The sequence below is a fragment of the Hemicordylus capensis genome, chromosome 1 (genome assembly GCF_027244095.1).
Source record: "Hemicordylus capensis ecotype Gifberg chromosome 1, rHemCap1.1.pri, whole genome shotgun sequence".
In the NCBI taxonomy this organism is placed as follows: domain Eukaryota; kingdom Metazoa; phylum Chordata; class Lepidosauria; order Squamata; family Cordylidae; genus Hemicordylus; species Hemicordylus capensis.
In genome coordinates this window covers 177,616,208-177,631,531 of record NC_069657.1, presented here as the reverse complement: position 1 = coordinate 177,631,531, position 15,324 = coordinate 177,616,208, and the positions used below count along the sequence as shown (strand labels likewise).

The 15,324-nt window shown below is 43.1% G+C and overlaps 1 protein-coding gene across 2 annotated transcripts in view; it reads right to left on the bottom strand.

The window, feature by feature from the left end:
* Positions 1-1,062: 1,062 nt before the first annotated feature.
* Positions 1,063-15,324, bottom strand: part of LOC128340271 (uncharacterized) — a 35,033-nt gene continuing 20,771 nt past the window's right edge. For both annotated transcript variants that reach the window (XR_008313560.1, XM_053285227.1), the window contains one exon: positions 1,063-2,065. Coding sequence is in view for 1 of the 2 variants with exons in the window: in XM_053285227.1 (XP_053141202.1) it covers positions 1,797-2,065 (269 nt within the window). In the remaining variant the exon portion in view is untranslated. The remainder of the gene's footprint in view (positions 2,066-15,324) is intronic.

Below are 15,324 nucleotides of genomic sequence, written 5' to 3'. Positions count from 1 at the left end.
GGAGCTGGAGGCAGCAGCGGGCTGGGCTGGCCCGGCCCGGCTGCCGGGAGGAGGCAACCGCTGCCAGGAGTTGGTGGGCAGGCAGGAAGAGGTGGCGGGCTGGCTTTCCAGCTGGCCCGACATCCAGAAAGTGCAGGGCCGGGCCAGAGGGTGGGGAGAGAGGGAAAGACAGTGACATTGGGTGGGCTGGCCGGAGGCACAGATGTTCTGTGCCTGGGCTAGCTACTTTGTGTGTGTGTGTGTGTGTGTGTGTGTGTGTGTGTGTGTGTGTGTGCGTGCACACACACAAACACACACACACCACTTAGGGAACCTTTGTTGAAAAGTGGTATATAATATTTGTCATATTGTCATATTCAAATTCATGTACACCACTCTGGGCTCCTTGCAGGAAGAGCGGGATTCATAGCTCCATAGACTTTAATGGGGCAGAAAAAACTTAATAACTTTTGAACCACTGGTCAAAATTTCACCAAACCAACAAAGGATTGCCTTCCAAGACAAGCCGTAACAGATTATATTAGTCATTTTGATTGAAATTTGAAAGAAATATCTGATATGCCTGGATAAAATTTGGATGAAAAAGGAGAGCTGGTCTTGTGGTAGCAAGCATGACTTGTCCCCTTAGCTAAATAGGGTCCACCCTGGTTGCGTATGAATGGGAGACTTGATGTGTGAGCACTGTATGATATTCCCTCAGGGGATGGATCCGCTCTGGGAAGAGCAGAAGGTTCCAAGAAGAAGAAGCTGCTGCCAGTCTGTGTAGACAATAGTGAGCTAGATGGACCTATGGTCTGACTCAGTATATGGCAGCTTCCTATGTTCCTATGTTCCTAAGGACCAAAGTGTCAATTTTTAGCACCTGCCAAAACCAGCTGTAGCTGTGGCATTTTTTAAAAAAATTAGATCTTGAAATTAAGCACCTTTGTAGACCTCAACAAGAAGATCACACACACACACAGAGTTTCAAGTTATTGACTCAACAGTTGTCATATTTATAAGCAATATAATTTTGAAGCATATAATGGCAGAATCTTTTTTTTTTTGCTGCTTGCCTTGACAAAAGGGACACTCCTGTGCCCCTTTAATACCTTACATGTACAATATAATGTGTGAATAATTGTACCTGTGTACAGATCTGTACCTGTCTGCACTGTATACTTGTTGTATGAGTGTTGAACATAATGTGTAAATAGGGCTACAGTCATTCAGACATCTGCTACACATTTGATAAGTGTCATTTGTACAACATAATGTCTGAATGGGGCTTTCATCCCAAATGATATTCCTGGGGTTCTTCAGAAGACTATCATAACTTTCTTCATAGCAAGAATAGTAAATATGGACAGGATTCCCTGTATGACAGCTTGTCCAACTTTATGTCTTTTCTCTTTACAATATGTAGCTGTTTTCTGCTAAGGAACTACTGGGCCCTTTGGGGCATAATGGGAAACTGTGAGTTGATGAACCTGAGGTTAATTCTTGAATCTGGGAATTGTCTTGCAGACAGTCTTCCAACCTGAGTCAAGCAACCTCCAGTTTCAGGGCAGAGGAGCCACTCCTTCTTTCTGCTCAGCCGAGGTCACATCCAAGGTCCAGCTAAGGTGAATTGTTTTTACCCTATTCACCCTGTTTGCATGTTGTTTCAATCCAAGTTCAGAGTCCCTGGTTTTGGTTTGGTTTTGGCTTGCATGCGGGTGTGCAACAAGTTTTGGGCCACCCCCACCTAGGTGCTTAGGCATGGGAGGTGTTACAAGTTAAGTTTAAGTCAGATGCATTTCCGCATGCCTAACGCCTCAGTTCCAACAACAAATCCAGTGATGAGAGAAGGGATGCTGAAGCAAGCCATTTGCCAGCCGTTGTCCAGGAGCTTCCTTGCTGAGTGTAAGCTGGAGTAGCCATCTTGGGGCAGGGATAACCAGCTCCTCTCCAAGACATGCTCCACTGTTGCCTGGGAGACCTGTATGCCTGCGTTTTTGGCTGCTGGTGACATTACCACCCTGCCAGGTGGAGGGACGGAGTGTTCGTGCTGCGTCTCTGGAAGTTCCTTTTTGCTGTTTTGTTCCTGTGAATTGCCGAGAGACACAAGTCGGTGCTGCTAGTCAGGCAAGCAAATCTACCTGATGGAGTTGGCCAGGACTACATGCTACACATAGCCGCCACTCCTGAAGATGCCAAAGTCCCTTTTTGCCCCTCTCTGCCCCCTCAAGAACTGCTTGTCTGAACTATTTTTCAGTGTATCCCTGCAGCTGGAACTCCTCTTCCACTGGAGATCCCCCACTATGGACAATTCAGTATTATTTTTGTATAGTTCACCACTTTCCCCGACCTTGTATTGTATTATTTTGCTTTGTAGCTACATTGGCTAGCCATGTGCTTTTCAATTGATTTGTTTTCTCATTTATTGCTTTTAATAATTTTAGAATTTTGCCTTAGTTTATTATTGATTGCTATTAAGAATATCTGCGTGCTTCTTTAGTTACGATTACACACACACACACACACACACACACACACACACACACACACAGCAGTTTTGCCTTATTTTATAGAAGAATTCTCCCTCGCACAGGTGTGGGAGAAGCCTAATATTTTGTAAGTTACCTTAAAAGTGTGAGTAGTTATTAGAAATGTTTTAGTATTTGTTAGTTCACTCATATATTCATTTAAAGTGAACTTATGATAGTAGTTGGTTAGTATTTTTGTTAGTATGCTTAGTTAAAGGCTAAAACACTATATCTCTAGCCCTGGCAAGAGAAATGTGCTACCCCTTTTCGAACAAACAAACTTCCCTACTAAACTTTTCCTCTTGATACTAAAACTTTCCCACCTTTACACAAACCTCACACACACTGACTTCACCCACACTTACACATAAGATTAGAATTCACAGATGCCTGTGAATTACCTGCTAGAGACTAAACAGATGTGTGCAAGGAGATTCGGATAGTATTTGGCTTTACCTGCTTATTGACAGGACCGTAAAGTGCACTCTCAAAAGTTTACAAAGCTCCATCTTTAAAGGTGGCAGCTCCAGAGTGCTGGGCCATCAACGGGGTGGGGTGGGGATGTTGTCAGCTGCGCTTATTCTGCCCAGATCCCAGGAGCCTCCCTGTTTGCAGTTGCATCTCCAGGCTTGGAGATTGCACTTTGGATATGCACAGGAGCTGTACCGTAATGTGAGCTCTCAGTTAATAGTACACATAGGGACAGGTCACTTACTTCTACTACTACTACTACAATATTTATATACCACTTGTCAACCAAAGTTCTCAAAGCAGTTTACATAGAAAAATAAACAATACATCAAGAAGGTGGTCCCCTGTCCCTAAAGGGCTCACAATCTAAAAAGAAACATAAGGCAGATACCAGCAACAGCCACTGGAGGGATGCTGTGCTGGGGTTGGATAGGGCCAGTTGTTCTCCCCCTCCTAAATATAAGGAAAATCACCATTTTGAAAGATGCCTCTTTGCTTAGTTAGCAGGGGTTAGTTGGCAATCGGCTAGTCACCCCTAGATTTGGCTGCAAATAAAGCAAATTGGAGTAGGAATCAGATGCACCCCCTCCTCCTATGTGGGAATCCCAGCTAAGTGGACTCAAGAGTTAACTATAGCGAGTCAACTGGTATCCAAGGCCACTCTAAACTTAGAGTGAACCACCTCACTCCCCTCACAACTTTCACAGGAGATAACAACATGCTAACAAGATGATTATGCCAAGCAGGATAAGCCAGTGAGGCAATGGTCTCCCCATTACAAAGAATATGAGTCAATGACATAGACCTAGAGGTGTACCCATTGAAATTATTGATAGGCTTACTGGAGAGCCCATCCTTGTTATCAACTACCTAGGGCCTGAAATCACTAACTGGATCAGTCCTTGTGCCAATCCACCCAGCTTGACTCACACGCATAGGATGCTGGACCCACGGAGAATCGCTTCTCGTGGGCTCCTCTCCCTCTACTAATCCCCACAGCTCTCCTGCTTCCCTGCCGTGCTGAGGAGCAAGATTCTGCAGCCCAGAAGTCCCATTGTCCAGATCCAGTGAAGGTGAACACTTGCCTCAGTCTTGGGCTCTCAACTATCTCTTTCTTAGTTCGGAGCTACCCCCTATCATTCTCTCTCAAGATAGAAAAAGAAAAAGAGAAAAAGCACTGGTGCTTTTGAACTTTGGTGCTGGAGAAGACTTTTGAGGATACCATGGACAGCAGGGAAAACAAACAAATGGATCATAGAACAAATCAATCCAGAATTTTCACTCAAGGCACAAATGACCAGACTCAACCTATCATACTTTGGACACATTATGCGAAGATCCAGCTCCCTTGAGAAGTCCATCATGCTGGGGAAAGTTGAAGGAAAGAGAAGAAGAGGACGACCAGCAGCAAAGTGGATGGACTTGATTACGACAGCAATGAATGCACCACTGAGAGACATTAAAGGACAAGTTGAAGACAGATCATCCTGGAGAGAATCTATCTATGTGGTCGCTAAGAGTCGACACCGACGTGATGGCACTTAATCAATCAATCAATGAATTTTTATTGCTTTAATCACACAATTCTCTTCCTGTATCCCCCCTCCCTCAAATACATTCTTTTTAATTTTTAAACTATAACTTTGTCTCAATCCAGTCATTTCTTGAGTCCAAACATTTGCACAAATTAAAACTGGTGGAGATTACCCCCTTTAAGAATCCCACAAAGCCCAAACATTGGGGTACTGACCAAACACCCCTGGGCCAGTTCCATTAACACAGTCAAAGCAGTCTAGGAACCCCCAATATGTTCCTGTCCCCCTGTTGGCTTGCTGGCCAGGGATTAGACCTCTCTTGAGAGGGCTAGTCCAATGCAGTGGGCCAGAGGCTTTATAAGCTTCAGGTCTTCATAGGACTATGGCCTCATTAGTTAAGCCATCCAACTATAGGGGGCCCCACTGATGTGGAACCTTCGGTATATCTGTTTAAAAATATAACTCATACACCTTGCCTTCCCCTCCACACTCAACCCAGCAGATTCACAAGGAGTCTGGGCTGTTCCATGTGTCCAGCCATTTTCCTGTGGGCTGTGACTCGCAGTGTCAGGGATGATTCCTAGTACACATTCAAAATTCCTGGGCTGGGACTGGCAATGTGGCGTATGCAGATTGGCAGACGTGGGGAATTGTGGGTGAGGGGAGCCCCTATTTTCAGTCATCCTTGGCAAGCAGGGTGGTCATACTGGGCAAAAATTAACATGCATATGTGCCAAGGAATGACCAGACTGCCAGAATGAGCACTTTCACTCCTGCTGTCTGCCAGTCACTGTGACCTGGAAGGCTGCTGGTGTACGATCTTCTCTGGGACTTGAGTGGATCAAGCAATGGGGCTGGGCAGCAAAAGCCCTCCAGCCCACATGCATGTTTCTATGGCCTGCCACTTCCATGAGAGAGCAGTCCTTGGGAGAAGGGGTATCATCAGACATTATTAGCAATCCAGCCCTTAATGCAGCATCCCGATGGACTCCAAAATGGTTCTTCTCATGAGGAATGCCAGAGACTTGATGCTTGCACCCAAAGGGAAGGGTCTAGCCCCCCCTTCCCCTTTATTTATTTTGTACAAAAAATTAAAGCAGAATCACTCAAGAATTCCAAGGGCTGCCTTTTAACCCAGACCCCGGGTATCACTCCTCTGGCATGTGTTACCTTTGTTGGGTAACAATTGGGTTGCCTGGTTTTTGGTGCCACTGGGACTCCATGTGTTTGTGCAAATACTTCTTCATCACTTGATTTGTGGAGACCTCTCCACAAAGTGCCTGTCTTTTCACCCCATCCTCTTTTTCTGCAGATTGTCAAAGGTGGGGACATGAGAGACGGTAAAGAGCAGGCATCCTGCAATATGGCTTTTCCCTTTTACAATCTTTGAAGCTTGGGTTGTGGCAATGTGGCATCCCTGCTGCTGGGCAACAACTGGAGGAGTGTGAAGACAGCAGGAGGAGGGGCAAGTGCTCAGAGAGGCAGCCAGCAAGAAGGGCGGCAGGTACAAAGATGCCCTCTCTATGGTTTTGGAAGCACCCACAGCACATATCCCAAATTATGTGGTGGCATCATTCAGACAACACAATGCCATCTTCAAACTTCAGGTTGGAGCAGCAAAGCTCACTACAAACCGAAGGTTCAGATTATGGTTTTGGTTCAAAAACCTTGGGTTGCTTCTGTGATGAAACGGTGGTTTCACACATTCAGATAACCACAAAATGGAACCTCTGGCTCATTTGCCTCTGGTTTGGTATTATGTGCTAAGGTGGTTACTGTGTTTTGCAGCGAATTTGGTGAGTTTCAGTTTCTTCATGGCTATGGTGACTCCTTAAGGACTAGTAAGCACAATACATGAACCGTGCACAGACTAGGAAACACTTCTTGAAAGTCTTTGAAAAGACGTGGTATCTCACATGCAAGTCAATGCGGAAAGAATTCTCAGGAGGTAGAAAGTTTGAGAAATCACTTTCTGCATCTTTGAGAGAAACAAAGTAAGTGAGCAGAAATAGAAGGCCTTTCTAAGATGGGATCTGCTGTATCTATCACAACAAAGAGCAAACAAGGCAGCTGGCGCTTCCCCTCCTTGTAGTGGAACCAGAAACAAACTTACCTCTCTTCCATTCTCTGCCTGATGGCTTTCCAATATTTATGCTTAAAGAAAATAAAAATACTTACACAAATGAGCTGGTTCAGAATGCACGGATAATTGAACAGAGAAGAATCTGCTAATTCCAGATGGACTGGGTCCATTTCCATGACACTTATTCCATTTACCAAATGTTTAAAAAAGCAAACACATGACCTAGAAGACTTTGCAAGAGTGGAACCCACAAGAAATCTCTCTAAACATCATATCTTTTTCTTGTCTAACCATATTTGTTTAGAAAAGGAAATATTAACCAATTCAAGATATTTTTTAGAAAGCAGCAGCATCATTGAGAGCCGTGTGTGTGTGTGTGTGTGTGTGTGTGTGTGTATGCATAGCTTATGCCAGGCGGCTATATGGTCTATGTATAGCAAAATCCAAAAAGCTACACATCAAAGAAGCAAAGAACCACCTGAGTATAAAGTATATGATTTTCTTCCATATATGAATATGCTAATTGGTTTAGGCTAATGGTTCTCTAGTTCAATATTCTGTCATTTGACCCAAAGCTAGCAGTAGGTTAAAACAAGTTGTATATCGGTGAGGCTGCCTCAGCCTCAGGTGGCGAGTGTGTGATGGTGTGATGAGCATGAGCACATTGCCCTGCTGCCGGTGTCACCCCACCTGCCTACTGCCCCTGTCTCATCTGCACTACTGCTGCTCCATCTCTTGGCTTTCTGCCTCACCCCCATCCCTGCACTAGCCCCATGCCCCACTTGTCTCACCAGCCCCAAGGCCCATCTCTCTGGCCCAATGATGCCCTGCTTCCCCTTCACCAGCGTCACCTTCCAGGGCTTGCTGTGCGGGCAAGCAGTGCATCCAGAAGCTTCGCTCACCAGCTGCTCTTTGTTCCTGTTACACTGCTGCAACACCAGCATTCTTGTTCTCCCTCTTTCTCTCTCCCACTGCAATGCTGAAACAAGGAGACAAAGTGGACAAGCTGAGTAATGGAGGAGAAAGACAGCGGGTGAGAGAGAGGGAGGCAGCGGGTGCTGCAGCAGTGAAGTGAGGAGGAGGAGGAGGGGCTGGTGGGTGAAGCTGCTGGATGTGCTACTGCTTGGAGCAACAACCAGCCTTGGAAGGTGAGGCTGAGAAGACGGAAGAGAGGCGGCGCTGCGGCTCATGAAGGGCAAGGTGAGACTGGTGAGGGAAGTGGGGCAGGGCCAGTGGGGGCATGGCAGTGTCAGCACTGGTTGCACCCCAGGGGATGGGGATGGTGAGGGGGATATGTCATATGGAACAGAGACTGTTCCTGGTCTTTTAACTCAAGCAACAAAAGGTGATGAGCCACCACTGTTATTCCATATCCATTTTTGCCTCATGCCTTAGGGCAATCATCCCAGGAGATTATCTGTTGAGAAAATTTCCAAACACAAAAGCTCCTAGATCTGAACAATTGCAGCAGCTTAGAGCCCAGCTCTAAGGACAGAGATCTGAAATTGGTTTGTGACGTGTTTCTTGGACAAAAGCTTCCAAAGATTTATTCAGGTGTTCATTTCTCTAGACATGAATATTCAGAGAAGACTCATCAGTGTTGCACCTACTGGCCTATGGTCTTTTAAGTTAATCAGTTTCTTGATCCAGGCCAGCTTTTGAATGGGGCTTTAGTTACTTGTATTCCAGTCGTAGTGTAGAGGTGGGGCTAACAAACAGCCAGCAGCAAGGGCACTGAAAAGCAGTCTGCACTTGCCTCTCTGTACATAATATCTATTTCATTAAACTATTAATATTCCTGATTCCACTCCACTGCCTTGTCCTTGCATATCACAGCTCTTTCCCTTGGATTCTACAGGCGCCACCAGTACAAAGAAATGTGCATGCACAATTTGTCATAGCTTCCAGATCCCAGAGTTTATCTATGTCTTATCCCTTGACACAAACATTACCAATTGTAATTTACTACAGGTTGCCCTTATCCAGACATCCGAAATCTGGCATGCTCTAAAATCCAGAAACCACCACGGTGTGCCCCGTAACAACAACAACAACAACAACAAAAGTCTCACTCGCTTGCAGATTCCCAATTTTGCTGCTTTTAAACATGCAGTCAAAACTTACTTATTTCAGAAAGCTGTTAGTGACAGGGGTTTTGTCTGTAATTCTCTCTAGTTTCAGCTCTATTTTTATTGTGAAGCTTTTTAATGTTTTTGATGTTCTCGCTTTGGCGCAAGAGGGGAAAGGGAAAGCCCCTCTCCTCCACTCCCTGCTCAGTCTGGTGCTTGCTCTGTTGGACCTAAAAAAATAAAATACAGTAACCTTTCATGTTTAGACTTGGATCGCAAGCCCAAGATATCTCATTATGCAAATATTCCAAAATCTGGGGGGAAATCCAAAATCTGGAACACTTCTGGTCCCAAGCAGTCCAGATAAGGGAATCTCAAACTGTACTAGTAAATACTACTAGTAATGTACACATTTTTCATAAATTGAAATTTGCAAATATACTAGTACTAGTAAAACATGTGTAGTTTAAAATAATAATAGTAGTAGTTATAGTAGTAGTAGTAGTAGTAGTAATTGTAAATTGTTATCAAGATTATTTTGTATAGTGTTGTACCAATGTGGAGGAGTGAAATCTTACATAGTAAAACACTGTGCAAAAAGAATCTTGACATCAACATTGCTTTTTTGCATTGTTTTATTAACGCACATGCCAGGAGAAATACACAAATGAATTGAATTAACTGAAGGCTATAGCAAACAGTGCATACTCCAATTCCATAATTAATTTTTAAAATTCTGTTTAAGTTTTGGCAAGATGGACTATAAAAATGAAAAGAACAGAGAAATGTTCCTATCCCGAGATAGAGGGCGAAAGGATGTGATCCTGATCACCCCCTCTAGGGATTATTGCATATTGCAAAATGCTTTTGAAGCTAAAGGGACTTTCCAAAGCAGATTGTGAATTAGCTTGGGGATCTGCTCTTTAAAGAAAAAATTGTCAAAAAATACCACTGGGAATGCCCAACCTCAGTTCCAGTAACATTGCATTATGGCCTCTGAAATGATCCCAGAACTGGAGGCATTGTGCAAGAAATCAAGGCAAGGACATGATTTATACACCTCCCTGGAGACTTACTCAAGATGATGTGTACACAATAATGAAAAACACAACTGGATATTTTAAACATCGCAATAACTGCAAATTGTTAGTAGGGCATATACCATTTAAAGAGAAACTATAGAAAGTGTACTATCATAATTAAGTCCCAGAAAATCATTCTTTGAAGAGTTATTTAGTTTCACTGGTAAACTGACCATAACTTATTTGCAATTTACCTTTTCAGTGCCTCAGGGTTCTCATTTGCATAAGAAAAACAACAAAACTTGTTAATTTCATATGGCACTCTGAAGCTTGCTGAATGCACTTTGGCATACTTGGTTCCAAAGTTGCAAATATAAACATAATCAGCATTTTTATTCTCCATGAATTCTGCCCTCACACAACTTCTTGATTTTGATTATTTTGCCATATGTTTATGTACCCCCTTTCCCCAAGAAACTTCCAGTTATCCAGTTTCATAGAAAATAAGTGGAAATCAAGAGAAGAAATGATAAGGTTGGTCCATAGAGGTTTATAATTGCAGTATATTTTTCTGAGGAATATGATGTTTCATCATGTGTGTAGGAAATGAATTCAGTTCAGCCCTTGCCCTAAACCTGTGATAACTTAAAAACTATTATTATTTTTGTTTAATGTATTTTTATTCCTTTTCCAATTACATTATTTATTTAAAATGGTGTTATTTTAAACTACTTCCTGATTGGTGTGAGTACCTTGAAAGATGGGAGATATATAAAATAATTGTGATTATGCAATTAGAAAGTCCTGAACTAATACAAAATCAATCTGATACTGAGAACTCCATGAATTTATGTAATAAAATGCTTGAATTCAAAAGGCAAAGAAAATTCAAAAAGCAAGGAATTACAAATCAGACCAAATCCTTCCCTTAACGATTGACACAGGAGTCTTAAGTTTGAACCAGGGGCATAACTTAGGGAAAATGGTGCCTAGGGCAAGCACTGAAATTGTGCCCCCTGCTGCATCCAAATATCTGACACGCATCTTTCAGAAAACTTGTCTTTTACCATAATATTAGCTCACACTGCCAAAACATTTAAAACTAGCTTTCATTTCTGAACAATAATGCATTTCCCCATAGAAACCTCAAATATACACTTGCATAGGTGAAAAATCAAGAGAAAATCAAGTTGAAAGCCTTGCCAGTACAAAGGAACTAAAAAGAGTGGAGAGAGATTTCCACTGCTTCCACTGTGGTTTCCCACCCCTGAATCTGCTATTGCACTACAGTTCCCATCATCCACTGTCTTTTGCCATTGTTTCTGGGGATGATGGGAGTTGTAGTCCGACAACATCTGGGGAACAAAGTTTGAGGTGCCCTAGTCTAGACTATCAGGAAGCTCTATGCGCATTTCTCAATCTTTAAAAAGATTTAATTTAATGTAATTCAATTTAGTTATACTTAAAAATTAATAATCAAAACCACCACCCCCACGGCAATTATTTATCCCCAATGTCCATTTCCAACACACTTAAATAGAAAGGAAGTTGACTCAAACCAGTGACTGGAGTCTGATCTGATTAAGCCACCTTGGGAGGGAAAAAAACATCCCAAGTATTCAAGCTAATCTCCAAGACTACTACTATAAACCCACCATCATCAATAAAGCTTTTACTTTTTAAAAAACATAAAAATGACAGAATTCTCTCTCTCTCTTTTTATTCTGTTGCACAGATATTCCCCTTATTTGAAAAGAGGGAAGCAAGAAATTACATGAAGGAGAAAGTTTGAGAAAACGACCCCTTCCTTCCCCCCTCCACATTCCCGAGATCATTGTACACATCTCCCTACCCTCTTTCCCCAGCATCATTTCATCCCAACTCTTTTATGTCATATGTTTGCGGGAAAGGGAGGGGGTTCAAATTAACCTTCCCCATGTTTAACATGGAAACTGCAAGACGAATATAAAAAGCATCCCAGGATTTTGCACTGCTCATTCAAAATCATCATCACCTCCTATGTTTGGAGCTTTCCCTCTGTCTCTCCCTGATCCCCTCCCCTTTAAATTGCATTGTTCCTTGCAAAACCAAATGCAACTAAAATAAATGTATGGGTACCCTTTGGATTTTTTCCTCTCAACAAACCAAACCAAAATGCTGGCACACCTACTTGCAAAATCAGGCAGGCAGGCAATTTCAAAGTAATGGATTGCATGCAAACTGGAGCCAAGGACTGCAAAACAGAACAGACCCTTGGTTTTCTACCTGCATTTTGACGATTTTAAGAGGTGTATAAGGGAGATAGCTACCACCTCTTCCCCCATTCTTGGTAGAACAGCGCTCCATTTTTATTTAATAAAAGAAAGCTAGCCATGGCCCATGGGGTGGCAACGTACCCCCTGCCACCCCTTCCCCCCTTCTTGGCCGCAAGTAGAGCATGTGCCTGGTTCCGGCCAGTTCTGGCCCAAAAGACCCCTCCCCCACCCAGGCTACTAGGAGCCCCCCCCAGAGAGCAGCACTTGCCGATTATTTCCAAGGAGCATTTGCTGCCTGAAAGCATCTATTCCCCTTTCTCTCCCTCCAGAGAGGGAGAGAAAGGGAGAATAGACGCTTTCAGGAAGCAAGCCTGCCTGAAATGAGAGAGCAAAGAGCTCGCAGGGCTCTAAGGAGCTCAAGGCCACGCCCCCTTTGACATCACATACAAAAGGGCGTGGCTTTGAGCTCCTTAGAGCCCGAGACGAGCTCTTCGGTCTCTCATTTCAGGCAGGCTTGCTGCCTGAAAGCGTCTATTCTCCCTTTCTCTCCCTCTCTGGAGGGAGAGAAAGGGGAATAGATGCTTTCAGGCAGCAAATGCTCCTTGGAAATAATCAGCAAGTGCTGCTCGCTGGGGGGGGGGGCGGCACCTAGTAGCGGGAGGTGCTGCGCACACTCTCCGCAGCCAATGGGAGAGCGCCTGCCTGACCCCAGACTCTGAGTTCTTGCGTGTGACTCGCAAGTCACACTTTGGGGAGTCGCAGCAGCAGCAGTGAGCAGTGCCCCCTGGAATTGAAGGCCAGCGGGATTTTTTAAAAAAACTTTAAACAATTTTTTAAAATTGTGGTGGTTAGGGGCAAAGAGTGGGGCATGGCAAGCACTTTGCATGCCCCCATGCAACTGGCACCTAGGGCACGTGCCCTGCCTGCCCCACCCTGGTTAGGCATCTAGTTTGAACTGCAATACGAGCTTTCAAAACTGATATGACATTTTAGAGCCATAAAGCATGTGTAAATTGAGTGCCATATTTAAGTCCAGATGTTATTAAATTAAATAATAGCTTAAAGCTATATAATTTGTTTTCTATTTTGTCTCCACAAGATATAAAATGTACCATTATTATTATTATTTCGTGTTTACACAGTCAGACTGGTGTTATTGACTGCTTTGTTTTATCCAGACATCAAGTCCTTCCCAATATTTATTATCAATATTGTTGTTATTATTATAGATATCGCTGCAAAATAGAGGCTGTTCCCAGTAAAGTTGCTTTTTGTAATTGGCTGATGGTGATTTAGGAACATAGGAAGCTGCCATATACTGAGTCAGACCATTGGTCTATCTAGCTCAGTGTTGTCTACACAGACTGGCAGTGGCTTCTCCATGGTTTCAGGCAGGAATCTCTCTCAACCATATCTTGGAGATTCCATGGAGGGAACTTGAAACCTTCTGCTCTTCCCAGAGTGGCTCCATCCCCTAAGGGGGAAACCTTACTGTGCTAACATGTGGTCTCCAATTCAAATGCAACCAGGGTGGAACCTGCTTAGCTAAGGGAACAAGTCATGCTTGCTACCACAAGACCAGCTCTTCTCTGTGGCCCCTATGGTGTTGAGGTGCTCTACAAGTTCTTTTGGAATTGCACCTAGGGCACCGTCACCAATTACTACTGGGATTATTTTGGTCTTCTTCTGCCACAGCCTTTCAATTTCAATTTGTAGATCTTTGTATTTGGTGATTTTTTCTATTTCTTTTTCTTCTATTCTGCTATCCCCTGGTATTACTATGTCGATTATTTTCACTTGTTTTTCTTTCTTCTCCACTACAGTTATATCTGGTATATTGTGTGGCAGATGTTTGTCTGTTTGTAGTCAGAAGTCCCATAATATTTTTGTGTCTTCATTTTCTACATCCTTTTCAATTTTATGATCCTACCAATTTTTGGCTACAGGTAGCTTGGATTTTTGCAGATGTCCGAGTGTATCTTCCCTGCTACCTTGTCATGCCTTTGACAAAGATCAGTCTGTGTGATCTTTTTACAGCAGCTGATTAGGTGGTCCACTGTTTCATCTGCTTCTTTACAAAGGCAGCACTTGCTGTTTGTGGTTGATTTTTCGACTTTTACTCTTATTGCATTTGTTCTTAGTGCCTGTTCTTGTGCAGCCAGTATTAAACCTCTGTTTCTTTCTTCAAGTTGCCATTCTTAAGCCATTGCCAGGTCTTGGTGATGTCTGATTTTCCACTTATATTGTGCTAATATTGACCATGCAGTGGCTTCTTTTTCCATTTTTCTGCTCGGTTCTTGACTTGTTCTTTCTTGTAGACCTGCTTTGTTTCATTGGTGCTGTTGAATAGTTTCTCGTTCGAAGTGCATCTTCTTCACTGTCCTTGATATATTATTCAAGGCCTCTTTCCCCCTCCTCTGTTGTTTCCCCCCTCCTCTACTGTTTGATGGACATGCAGCATTCCTCTTCCACCTGAGTTGTGAGGAAGGTATAGCCTATCTATATCACTGTGGGGGTGCAGAGCATGACTGATGGTCATTATTTTCCTGATCTTACGATCTAGCATCTCTAGCTCTGCCTGGGTCCAGGTGTTTATGGCTTGTATGGTGTTTCACTTTCCACCATTGAGTTTGGACTTTTGGGCTTTTCTAACTCTCCTAATGTATTCACTTCCAATTTTTCTTTTAACTTCAGTGTGTGCAATGTTATCAGCCTCGAGAATGCCCACGAATCTGTAATGTTCTTTCTCTTCCAAGTTCTTGAAGTTGCTTCCATTGGGCAGTTCTATTCCTTCTGCTGCTGCTGCTGCTGTTGTTGTTTTTATTTTCTCATGTCTAAGTTTCTCAAGACTATTAAGCATATGTTCTCTTAGCTTTTTCAAGATATCAATTTATTTTCTTAACTCATGGCACAGGAACCCAAGTTTGATTTCCTGAAATCTAAAGTTGTTCAGTTTTGCACTTCTTTGCTTTTAATGGTCAAACCTGAAATGATATGATCAGCTTTAATTCTGCATTTAAGAGTACCCACTTTTAAAAAATTTAATATTGGAAATATATCTATCTATCTAGTAGCCACTTAATGGCACAGCAGGGAAATGACTTGATTAGCAAGTCAGAGGTTTCCGATTCAAATCCCCGCTGGTGTGTTTCCCAGACTATGGGAAACACTTATATTGGGCAGCAGCGATATAGGAAAGATGCTGAAAGGCATAATCTAATACTACGTGGGAGATGGCAATGGTAAACCCCTCCTACATTCTACCAAAGACAACCACAGGGCTCTGTGGTTGCCAGGAGTTGATGTCGACTTGATGGCACACTTTGCCTTTATCTATCTATCTATCTATCTATCTATCTATCTATCTATCTAACTATCTATC